Raw genomic sequence first — 12,841 nt, 5'->3', positions numbered from 1 at the left:
ATTGCATTTAAATTCATTCCTCGTTGTTATGGGTTGGCATTTAGTTGACAGTCATCTAATAATAATTTGTCCAAATCAGTATTTGGATAATCAGTCTACATTTAATGTGTGAATAAAACAAACAAACAAACAACAACAACTTAAAAAAAAAAAAATACAAAAAAAAAATACAAAATCAACACCTGCTGATTGTAAATTTGTACAATTTTAGGTTTACAAATGTTACAGATTGAACAGGCTTTAGTTTAACATGATGATGTAAATAAGCAGGTTGCGTTATAATTTGTGCATCAGTTTAAGAAAATAATTGTCTCTTGATTTCATCTCTCAATTTAACAAGAAAAACTTTTTTCAAATATTTGACATTTTAAAAACATGCTAAATATTTTGAGATTTATTTCATATTAAAGAAGGAACTTCTACTCTCTGAAGTAACTCTGGAACAGTTATTAGGAGATGGTTTGCTGAATATTATAATTTTTAAAATGAGTTTAAAAGTTTAAAAGAATCAATGCCGATTGCACTGAGCACCGTAGGTGGCGCTATAAACCAACAGTATGTTATACACCATTCAAACTACCGAAGAAGAAGAAGAGTGCACGGAGGTGCGGGAAACATAAACACGGTAACGTAAATGTTTGCACTTGTGTGTGTCGCTGCACGTTTAATATTTACATATTCGGCGATATTCGGTCAGTTGGTGCTTTTGGAAGCTGCTCTCGAATCGTGTCGAAGTTACGAATAAACGAGGTAACGTTATTGGTTGGTTTTCAGGTAACGTTAGTTTACAAATCCTTGTATTAGACGAATGTCAAATATGAGCACTTTCTCAACATTACAGAGCCAGTGTTTGGCTAATTAGCTCGTTTTCTAGTAACGTTAGTTGTCTTTAAATCAAATTAAAAACATCGTAATGTTATCATAAAACTCCACATTTACAGATGTGTAAAAGAAAGATACTAAAGACAAATCATTACGTAATGTAACTAACACATGATGTAACTACAAATCCCCTTGACATGCTTTCAAAGTTTAAAATCACGTTAATTATTATGCAAAGACCTATTAAACTCATGCTTGTGGTTATTTTAGTTCTCAGGTGCATTATGGGCTCACCTCTGCTTTCTGTAGCTGAGCAGCTTTTGAGAGACCTTCAGAGAACTTACTCGGAGACAAAGCAGAGTAAGTCTGAAACTAGTGAAATGTGTATTTATTGTGTATTTTTGTAATGCATTTTTTCCTTCACAACTTATATTATTAGTGAATGATTTTTTTGTTTGTTTGTTTTAACATTAGATTTTTTTTATTTGAATATCATCAAACATGAAACGATTTGTTATGTATTTTTTGTGTTTGGTTTGTTATTGGTATGTTATTGTTAAATGATTCTTGTGCTTCAGTGGAACTAAGAACATTTGGGCTTAAACATCATATCATAACCTTTTATTGTTTTAATATTTGACATTTATTTCTTGGTTAAAGATGTTCAGTGTGTTCTCAGATATTTGGACCCCACTGTGTCTCATACAGACGTTTGAACAACACACATTTTGATCAACAGTTTGAAAAAAAGAAAAGAAAGAAAAGTGTTGAGGTCTGATAATAAAAATGAGTGTGTGCAGGTGAACATTAAAGTCAGTGAACATTTTCAATCTTTAGACAAGACTGTACAAATAGCTGCAATTTCTATTACTGACACCGGATGGCGCACTAATACCAGCTGCGTCTATTTGTCTCAAAAAGTGGCCAAACTCGTTCCTGGAAGCCGGTGTCCTGAAGAGTTTATCTCCAACCCAAATTAAACACACCTGAACCAGCTAATTTAGCTCTTACTAGGTATACTAGAAACTTAAAGGTAGGTCCGAAGAGTTTATCTCCAACCCAAATTAAACACACCTGAACCAGCTAATTTAGCTCTTACGCCATGTTGTAGTGGTGTTAAACTTTTTTTTTGTTAAAATGATTGGAACTGTTTGCCTTCAGTATGGTTCAAAGTATTGTGAATTTATCAGATTTTTCATGCAGCCTCATGGATGATTGAGTGAAATGTTAATTTGTTATTCTGCTGAAAGGTAGGTCCGAACTAGCCTTGTATTAAATAAGTGTGTGTTAAAATGTCACTGTCTTCATTGAGTTTTTGTGAAATCCTTAACATCTGGATGAGAGTAATTTTTTTGTTATGCTGGTGTTTTAAGAAACATCAAGGGAGTAATGATTAGGGTGGTTGAGGTTTTTTTGGGTTTTTTGTGTTTTTTATGTTTTTTCTTTTTCTATTTTTTTTTTGGGTCTTTTCCATGGTGACCAAAATAAACAACCAAAATAGGCTGTTTTGCATGACTGATAGTTGGTTATATTATGTTTAACATGTACTTAACTATTAAGCAGTTATTTTTTCCAGACCTTATGTTTAATGTACTTGTATATGTTGCTTTTCTGCATTAAAACATGCTTTGTGCTTTTCAATTTTATAAAACAGTAATAACTAATATTATCATCTTTTTTTATTTTTTATCTTTCATATAGTACCAGATGACCTACTAATAGCGTAAGTATCCCCCCCCCCCCCCCCATATTCTACTTCTCAAGTTACATTTACCATACTGTGATATGTGGCCTTGATCTACAGACTGGTAAATATTATGGATGCTCTTGACCTGAAGCTGAGGAGTGTTTTTGCTGATGTGTGTTATTTCCACTGAACACTGTACAGAAGACAGACTTTATCTCTTAGTTGCCGGATATGCTCAGGTAAATCTTTATTATGGATGCTTTTGTGTTTTTGCCCAGTGCTCCCTTTCTAGACATCATTGTCTGAATAAATCATGACTTTAAAAGCGTCCTCAAACCCACAATGACAGTCATCAGGCTGCCACCGAGGGAAGCACTAAGCCACAGTAATTACTCTTCTGTGGGAATCACATTCCTCCATAAATGGCTGTTCACATCACAGGCCAGGACTTTTTGCTTTATTGGGCAGTTGATTGTGTTTTCGGTGTCATCATGTGTTCGCTTAGGTCTGCGTCTCTCGAGACATTATTTGAACACGGCTGGATGACCTTCAGATGATGCAGTGTCATACTGCCACTGTACAGTGAATTACTATAGGCTTGATTTCAAGACAAAACATTTATTGACATTGTTTTTGAGATTTATATATCGAAACAGGAAACTGCACTTGCTTTGGGTTGAAAGTAAGAGCTGAGGTTTGTTGCCTCCCATCTTCCTGTGTACATGTCACTTTTCTCACCTAGCAAGGCTTCCTGTACAGTTAAAGGAAATAGTACACACAAATTGAAAGTTTACTGAAAGTGTACTCACTCTCAGACCATCGAAGATGCATGCAGATGAGTTTGTTTCTTCATCTGAAAGGATTTAGAGAAATTTAGCTTTACATTACTTACTCATCAATGGATCCTCTGCAATGAATGGGTGCCATCAAAATCAGAAATCAAACTGCTGATAAAATAAACCAAGTAATCCACACCATATTCACAATAATCCACAAATAATCCACACGACTCCAGTCCATTTAACATCTTGTGATGTGAAAAGCAGCATGTTTGTAATAAATCCATCATTAAGATGTTTTTAACTTCAGACGAGTCCTATGTGTATAATATTGCTTTCGAAAGTGATAAAGTTGTCTTGTCTGAATTAGGAGAGAAATATGCAGAGAGCAATCACTGTTTACAAGAAAAAAGGGTTCTAAACAAATATGTTGGTAGATATTGGTGTAAGGGGACAGCAGGGGATGGACTTTTACACTGGTGGAAGTGATATTATGGATTATGGACTAATATTTTGTCCAAAAGTGATATTTTATAGTTGAAACCCCTTAATGATGGATTTGTTTCTTATTCACAAGATGTTTATTGATTGACTGAAGACGTATAGATTACTTGGATTATTGTGATTGTGTTTTTATCAGTTGTTTGGACTCTCATTCTGACGGCACCCATTCACTGCTGAGGATCCATTGGTGAGCAAATGATGTAATGCTAAATTACTCCAAATCTTGGATGACCTGAGGGTTAGTGCATTTTTAGCAAGTTTTCATTTTTGGGTGAAACATTCCTTATTTGCTCTTACAGATTGCGATTTGTGTTCGGCCCATGTGCTCTTCAGGCATTGGACCTGGTGGACCAGCGCTCTGTCACATGTGTGTCATCACCTAGCGGTCGAGATGCATTTCAGGTAGGAGTGAATTAATGTCTCAAGTCAGTTTGTTTCCACACAGCTGCTGAACAAAACTTCTTTTAATCATGTTTGGCTGCTATTAATGATGCACATAAATTTCTGCAGCCAAAAATATTCAGGCAAAACAGCGACATTTTCAAATTCTTGGTTTTGGCCGGAATAGTTTGAGAAGGCTGAAATCATTGACCAAAACACATTTTGACTGTCAGCATCTCACACAACACACAACAAAGATAAGCTACAAGGTGAACGTGTCAGCAGAGAGGACCAAACAAAGATGCTTGTATAACAATGTATAGAATTGGTTTGGCTCATTGCCAAAGAACTTTACTACAACCGCTTTATGGCCTGTGAACACCTGTGAAAAAATAGCTTAGTGATTTCATTATCTTCACCATTTCACACATTAAAGTTCATCGGTGATGCAACATGGTCATATAAATATTCACCAGACTCCATGTGCTTATCCTGTTAGATGCTTCTCCTAATTATTCACAACTGCACATTTTGCTTTCCTATGACAGACGCTGCAAACTGTGAGAAATGTACAGTAGTGGAGAGATTCATAGATTGCAAATGAGTGTTTGAGTATTTTTGCATAGCATAAATCCTCTTCTATATATCTAGTGAGTCTCCAACACAAACGCTGTCTTTAGAGTTCCTTGATATGAACTCTGCAAAGTAATCTCAAACGGTACTACAAATGCGACGGGCATCTGTGCTCTCTTTGTACATTAAATAATAACTATCACAGGATATGTATGTATTTGTACAACCCCAATTCCAGAAAAGTCAGGACATTAAAACCTGCACAAATAAAATTGACTGTAAAAAGCATGATTAACAGTTCAGATACAGGTTTTCACAAAAACAAAAAGTTTTATAAAACGATAAACACATTTTAGAAGAAGGAGTCAAAAGTATCAGTTACTATATTAATTTAAACAATTGTCATCAATCAATTGTTATATTAAGTAACATATCAATATAGTTTTATATAGCTGTTTCCCCGGTAATGTCAGTACACAAAGCAACACAGCACCTGACTTTAAGTGCAGCTCTTATATTTATTTAATGAAATCACAGCCTTTTGAAGTTCAGTCATCACATTAAGCCGTATTGCAATTCTTCTCCCCAAATTTAAGACCTCTTGAAATCATAATTAAGAATTTTTTGTACCATTTAAGACTTTATATGGCCTTAATTTTGATACATCTAGATTAAAGACTTTTTAAGGGTCTGTCAACTTCACTAATTTTTGAGAATGTCATTGTTTTTCAATCACTGAAAGTTTCATCTGTCTGCGTGCTGCTTCCTGCTCTCTTCACTGTATGCACAACTGCATGTCTGAACGTAGCAACAGTTAACCGTACTAGCAGCCCGTGACGCCGTAGAACCCAAGCGGCTCTACTGAGCTTGATATAAATTAGATTTGTTTGACATTTATTTATTTCATAATGTCAAAAGGTGACCCCTTATTATTTAATTATGGCGACCCCTGCTCTAGGAGAAAACTATGTGTCAATTCTATGCAGTGGGGTTCTCTGGGCCAGTGCTCATCGAGTCAAAAAGAGCGTGGAAATGTGTGCTGTGGTCAGATGAGTCCATATTTCAACTTGTTTCTGGGAAAAATGGATGTTGAGTTCTCAGTCCCATAGACCAAAGGGACCATCCAGACTTTTACCAGCGACAGATGCGAACGCAAACATCTGTCATGGTATGGCAAACGGCCTGGGTGGCTGGAATATGTGCGAAGGTACCATTGACATGGAGGCATATATTGAAATTGTACAGAGATATATATACTGCCATCAAGATGATGTTTTTCATGGGAAGTCCATGGTTATTAGATCAAGACAATGCCAGGTCACATTCTGCATGTGCTTTAATTAGTATCCTCAATTCCCAAACAATTTAACATTGTAATTAACAATAGCTCATTGTATGACTAAAACCGTCAGCGGGTAATATTTACCCATGACTACTGTTTTGATAGGGCTAAAAAACACATTATGTCACTGTATTATGCCACTGTCTTCACAAAGTCATGTCTAGAGTCATGAAATTATTATTTTTAGTCATCAATTGTTTTTCTCCTGTTGTTTTATGTTCACAGCTATTTTAAGCAGGCTACACTAATTCTCTTAATGGTGAATATCGGCTTAACCAAGCTGCAATGACAAGGGGAATTAGAAGGAAATACATTGTGTAATATTATAATGAAATGTCATGACTCTAATAAATAGTTCAGAGAACAATAAACAATAAAAATTGCAAAACAAAAAAATAATAATGAATCCAACGTTTATTATAGCCTTCTCATAAATATTCAAACTTTGGATCAGATATTGATTTTTGTTAATTTATTTTTTGCTACTGTTGCTCTTCATTCTAGTCTGACCATTTCCTGAATAAATAAATAAATAAATAAATAAAAATCTATGATGTAATGAATAAAACACTTTTTGATTACCCCAAGATTATTGGTGGTGTTCTCTTATTTAAATATAAATGATATAACTAAACAAATTAATAATCAATTAGGTGAAACTGTATGCTTGAATTTGTCAATGGATCATACATCATATGCAGTGCAGTGAATTATTGCTCCTATTTTGTCTATTGAACAGAAAACAACAAAAACATAGTTGATGACTAAAATAATCATTTCATGACTCTAGACATTACTTTGTGAAGACCGCGGCATAATACAGTGACATGATATGTTTTTTAACCATTCAAAACAGTAGTCATGTGCATGGGTAAATTTACCCGCTGACGGTTTTAGGTATACAAAAACTTTTGTAAATAGCACAATTTTAGTAAAAGTCAATGACTGAGAGACTTGGATATTTTATTGAAAATCTGTTACGTACATTTAAAAAACAGCCATGGGTAAGTTTTACCCTGTGGTGGTTTTAGTGTTAAAAGGAGAGTTGATGTGACACAGAGGTAAACTTGCCTCTGTCCCAACTTTTTTAGAGTGTGTTGCAGCCATCAAAATTTGTTTATTTACAAAATAAAATTAAGTTGGCCAATGAAAACAATGGATTTTTTTTCTTTGTACTGTAGTGAATAAAATAAAGGTTAAAGTGAATGAGCAAATAAAATATTCTTGATTTTATGACATTCCACAAAACGTCCCAGCTTTTCAGGAATTGGGGTTGTATAATGAATGGTGAGCTTACAACCATACATTGTTTGATCATTTTGTTGCATGTAATGGTGGTTTGCTGTGTGAATTTGTGGGAAACTCGGATACCGTTAACTCTGTAAGACTGAAATAAAACCAACTGGATCAGAAGCTGATGTTGTGGTGTCTGTCTGGCCTCTTCCCTCGCCACCCCTTCAGTTTACCACGGCCACTTTTAGAGCTTTTTTTCCAATACTGTGGTGAGAACAAACTAGTGCTGAAATAGAGTTTTATGACCCTTTAAAGAGTTCAAATATGATGCGTTAGTCAGAGTGACCTAAATGCCCTCAGTTTATGACCAGTCAGTCTCTCAAAATGTCCACACCACGGTCAACAGTCAGACATCACAACACCTCCCACAATGAACTCATCATGTACTCTCAGTCCCAGAGTGTCTAGGATGGTCAGCCAATGTCCAGGAGGCCGTAGGTGGGCGGAATTGCCTTGGTTTTCCCAAAATTCCTCACGTGACTGACCGTAGATCTCAGCATGTCTCTTACACTGGGTTAAGTTTCTGTAAAACGCCTACTACGAGACAGCGCAGAAGAAAAGTAAAAAAAAAAAAAAGAGCAAACATTACCAGAAAACAAAGTATAGTAATAAAAGTAAACAGCCCTTTTTATGACCTGCTGTGGTTCCTGCTTTAGATAGTCATTGATGTCTGTGTGCAGTTATCATTTCTATTTGTCATCTGTAATTACTCAATTTACTTATTTTACAAAGTGATTTAATTCCTGTAATTGCATTTTTAGGTATTTTCCAGGAATCTTTTCTGTTTTTGTTCAATAATATGATGGCATTAACCATGACTTAAAAAGAGTTTTTTCAGTTCATATTCTCATTGAGTCTGAGATCTGCAGAGCTTATGGTGTATCCCACACATGCAGTTCTTCCTTTTACTGCTAGACCTTAACATAAATTAGTCCTCCTTTATTCTAGTTTCCAGAAGGAAAGTCATTCTTTAAAAGTCTTTTATGTTTTGTACTTTCCATATTTGCAATGCACCGAATAGAATGGTTACCTGAACACCATAAACAAAGTTTAAGTTTTTATTTAGCTGAAAATTTAGAAAAGTTAATTAATAAATTTAATTGCTTGCACGTTTACCTGTTGATGTTTATTAACGTTGTTTGTATGAAATAGATGCTAATTAAACGTCACTGATTTGGATGATGATTTTTCCTTCCAAAATTTTGGTCGAAACCTCTTTTTTTAGTTGCCCAATTTTCAGTGCTTCTCCACTCTAGATGTCAAATTCTGAATTCTAAGCAAAATGTATTATTATATAATAATCAGAATAAAATATTACAACATTATGATTTTTTAAGACATATGTTTCAAGATCCTCTTTAAAAAATGCTGTGGTCTCATGTGGCATGAGAAAACTTAGTTTAAAAGATTGCTGAGTGACTATGTGAAAAAAGAAAGGTGAGCGTGTTGTCTGCATTAAGTTCCTTAATATGCAATCTAACATTATTTTTTTTAGCATTATTGTGAAAATGTGGCACAGTTGTTTTTAGGGTTCATTAGAATATTTCCTACATATTGGAATGATCTGGGTGATTTTATGTAGAGCAGTTTGTACACTAAGAAAACAAAGCAAGTGAAATTATGTTGTGGATAAATGTATCTGCTGAAATGCTATGCTGTGCAGAGATCAGTGCTTCTGCGGTTTGCTAACCCTAAGGTGCTAAATTGTTCCGATCACGTTCCCAACTCTAAATTGGATTTTTTAAAATAGCGTCTTTAGTTCTGGAGCTCATTCATATTGAATGCAAAGGTGAATGTGAATTTTTGTTGCGCAGTTTAGATGTAGATTTAATATTTGATGAAAACACTTCACAGTGTTTGGTCTCCTAGTCAAGAGGAACAGTTCAAACGCAGGGATATTCAGGCCCAGAGAAACTCTGTAGAAGGTGCCACAGGTTCTATTCATCCTCCATAAACATTTAGTCTAACCTGTTTGTTTTCAGCATGCTTCAGAGTGTGATACAACCAGATCTGTTTTCCATGGTTAAAGTTTCCTCTGAAATCAGTACAGAAAATGTGGAAAAGTCCTGGGGTTGTGTGTTGGCGAGTAAGTTTGTGTACGTGTCTGCAGACCACATGAAGAAATCCGGCGGCATTGCTGTAAGAGACGTTCTCTGGTGGATCACTCTGCAGTAGGAAACGTTTCCGGTCGAACCAGTAGCCAATATCCTGTCAGTCAGCCCCTCTCTGGGGAAAGAAGCTTCATTAATATGTAATTGTGATTGTCATACTGTATTAAGATCAGCTGTGGTTAATATCGTCCTGCCCTGGGGCTACTGTCCAGCTGCCATCGTGTTCTCACTGACCTTCACTTACCATCTTTATTGAGTCCTGACCTACAGTAGCGTGGGTGGAGTCAAGAAATAACATGCTGATAGATGTTTGCCTGACAGCATGAGGTAGTTTCATAGTTGATATAAATCTCAAACAATTTCTCTGGTTGAAATGTGCTTTGAAAATAGAGCTCTTTGAGTGACCTGTGGAAGAAAGGGGCATGTTTGGGAAAACATTCTTTACTATATGCTATTTTTGTAGTTCTGCTTGGTGACTCTAGTACAGTAGGACAGAAATGACACCGCTTTAAAAACCACACCAAAGTAACTGACAACATTACTATTGTATTAACTAAAATATCCTTTTATTCCTTTTGCCGATCTGCTTTTGAAGAAATATCATAGTGTCATGCTACAGTGCACATTCTATAAGCTGCAGTTCTGGCATCTCGATCTCAATATACTGTACAGGATTCATATAAAATGTTACCTCAGTGCTAAAGTTACTTTCACGGAATACTGCACTTCACAATCACAAAGGTACATTTGCATGTACGCACACTAAAAAGCCTGTCAAACAGCACCTGATTACTGGACTAAGTAATCCTTTGCATCAAAAATGGGTGTGTGCCTGTATATTAGATGCGTGCAGGTCTTAAAGTGATAGCAGACTAATAGTCCTAAACATGCTGCCGCTTGTCATTAAAGGGATAGTTCACCCAAAAATTAAAATTGTCATTTTTTACTCACTCTTATGTTGTCCGAAACCTGTATTCATTTGTGTTGAACACAGAAGAAATTTTTAAGAATGTGTGTTAGTGTTGGGCGATATGGTCATTTTTCACATCGTCAGCCCGTGAGATCAACGATACACGATATTAATGTGCATGGGTGGAGCAAGAAAGAGACTCTTTGTTCTTGTCATAGCATAACTATTTGGTGTTTTAAACCGCACAGGTGCGCGAGAGAGAGCCTGTGGAATCACTAATATTTGTAAAAATATACTTTATATCTGCAGATGATGTATGTCTGTTTGTGGATGGAGACTTCTTCACCGCTACATGCTCTAATCCTCATTTGGGAGACTTCTTCACCGCTACATTCACGATACAGGACTGCACTGAATTTCACCTCAGCAGAATTTAGTAAAATTCAATTCAATTCAATTCAAGTTTATTTGTATAGCGCATATTTACGATACAGATCATTGCAAAGCAACTTTAAAGAAAATTAAGTTTCTACAATATTTAGTAGTAGCTTATCAGTGGTGACTGTCAGTTCATGTGTATACGGCAGAAATGTTTTATAAAGACGTAAACAAACAGACGATTAACACTAATAACAGCAATTATGCAATCAAACTTATAGCAAAATGTGGTAGTTCTGTATGTTGTCTCTGGGTTAGCATCATCTGAGGTCCTCTGAGGGGTTGGCATCATCTCTTCTCAGTGTTCTGGATCCAGACTGGAGCTTGTGTAAATCCTAGTTACTATCAAAAGTCCAGCAGTGTAACATTAAGCATAAGTATTTCAAATGATTTAAACCTGTATCCTGTTTTCTGGGTAACATTGAGAATATCACTATATATTGTTGCAAAACCTCCCCCACGACCAGTCTGACGGGGTTCATGTTTATAACAGTAGTTTGATGGAGTAGACTCATTTAGACCAATATAATCATTTGGTTTGAGCCAGGTTTCAGTCAAGCAGAGTACATCAAAACTATTATCTGTGATCATTTCATTTACAATAACTGCTTTGGGTGTGAGTGATTTAATGTTTATGAGCCCAAACTTTAAAAATTGTTTTTGTTCATTTATTTTATGTTTTTCTGGTTTAATCACGATTAGATTTTTTCTAGATCCTACATTAAATTTATATTTTGACCTCACTATTCGGGGAATAGACACAGTCTTAATAGATTGGACAGCGCAAGTACTTCTAACATTTAAGCGGGTAGAACAAAAGCCATCATAGCAGTTATTTAAAAAATTGGCTTACTAGTCAAATTGAGCGTAGAGTCCTGGAGATGTTGTCCGAGAGGAGTTCCGCTCCGACTCTGCTGGGGTGCAGGCCATCAGCGCGAAAAAGCCTAGGTCGCTCCCAGAAAAGATTCCAATTATTAACAAAGAGCAGTTTCTGTTCTTTACACCATGACAATAACCATTCATTTAGAGCAAAAAGTCTACTGAACCTTTCGTGTCCTTGTCTATACGTGGGCAGTGGTCCTGACACGATGATCGTCGCCGCGTCTCGATCAGGCTCCTGAAGTCCCTCTTCAGTGTCTCCGTCTGCCGCTGCGTGGTGTCGGTTAACCCCGGCGTGAAGCACGACCACTCTGGGGCTCTCGTCGGCCTTCAGGATCGCGGGTATCTGCGCAGAAACATCGAGAACACGAGCACCAGGGAGACAGTGAGTGTGCACTTTACCTTCGGCTAACGTAGCACGGACGTGTCGGACGATGGAGTCTCCGACGATCACAGCGTCGCGTTCCGTCTCGCAGAGGGGAGAGAAGCGGTTCCGTGTGGAGATCTCGAAGACCGGAGGGGGGGGAAAGTCGTCGCCCGGGGCCTGGCTCGCATCCTCCGCTGCGGATGCACCCAGGGTCCATGGTGTTCCGGCGGCGGAGTGAAGGACATCTGGGCAGATCGCGTCCTGGGTGCACCGGGCCTGTGCAGAGAAACACATGGGGTGGAGGTGGTGGGACTGTTAGCAGCGCGCTGTATACTTACCCTGGACTTGTGAGCGTCAGCCCGGGAGGTTTCCAGCGCGGCTCTCCGCTCTCTCAGCTGGGCCTGCCTCTGCTCCAGGACCCGAATCTGCTGCTTCTCCACGGCCTCCAGCTCGAGCTGCACCGAATGCATCTCGAATGTGTCGTCACCTGCACTCAAAGGTAGACAAACATCCGCCATTTAAGCAAGTTACAGTGAGTAAAGCAATTGTAATGTGTGTGAATAGAGTATTAGCGATGCACGCGGGTTTAGCGACAACCACGCTGGTGATGCTAATGGGCTATAAGCTACTAGCGGACTCGGGAATTCAAAATAAAACTAGTGATAACAAGGCGCTCTGATTGTTTTTGTTGTAGAATACGATAGAGGATATATTCACACGTTATAGAAACGAAAATGATGGTGTATAAAATAGAT

At 37.2% G+C, this 12,841-nt stretch overlaps 1 protein-coding gene across 10 annotated transcripts in view; it reads left to right on the top strand.

Moving 5' to 3' along the window:
* Window positions 1-555: 555 nt before the first annotated feature.
* The window catches only part of zswim7 (zinc finger, SWIM-type containing 7), a 97,932-nt gene continuing 85,646 nt past the window's right edge, over window positions 556-12,841 (top strand). For 9 of the 10 annotated variants that reach the window (XR_006160119.1, XR_006160118.1, XM_042756838.1 and 6 more), the window contains exons 1-4: window positions 556-625; window positions 1,093-1,182; window positions 2,524-2,545; window positions 4,092-4,194. Coding sequence is in view for 8 of the 10 variants with exons in the window: in XM_042756838.1 (XP_042612772.1) it covers window positions 1,107-1,182; window positions 2,524-2,545; window positions 4,092-4,194 (201 nt within the window). In the remaining 2 variants the exon portion in view is untranslated. Of the gene's footprint in view, window positions 751-1,092; window positions 1,183-2,523; window positions 2,546-4,091; window positions 4,195-12,841 lie in introns of all 10 variants that reach the window. The other variant, XM_042756836.1, reaches the window with a different exon arrangement.

The sequence above is a fragment of the Cyprinus carpio genome, chromosome A5 (genome assembly GCF_018340385.1).
Source record: "Cyprinus carpio isolate SPL01 chromosome A5, ASM1834038v1, whole genome shotgun sequence".
NCBI classification, from domain to species: domain Eukaryota; kingdom Metazoa; phylum Chordata; class Actinopteri; order Cypriniformes; family Cyprinidae; genus Cyprinus; species Cyprinus carpio.
The sequence above is the reverse complement of the archived record's forward strand: the minus strand, read 5'-3'. Positions and strand labels throughout refer to the sequence as shown.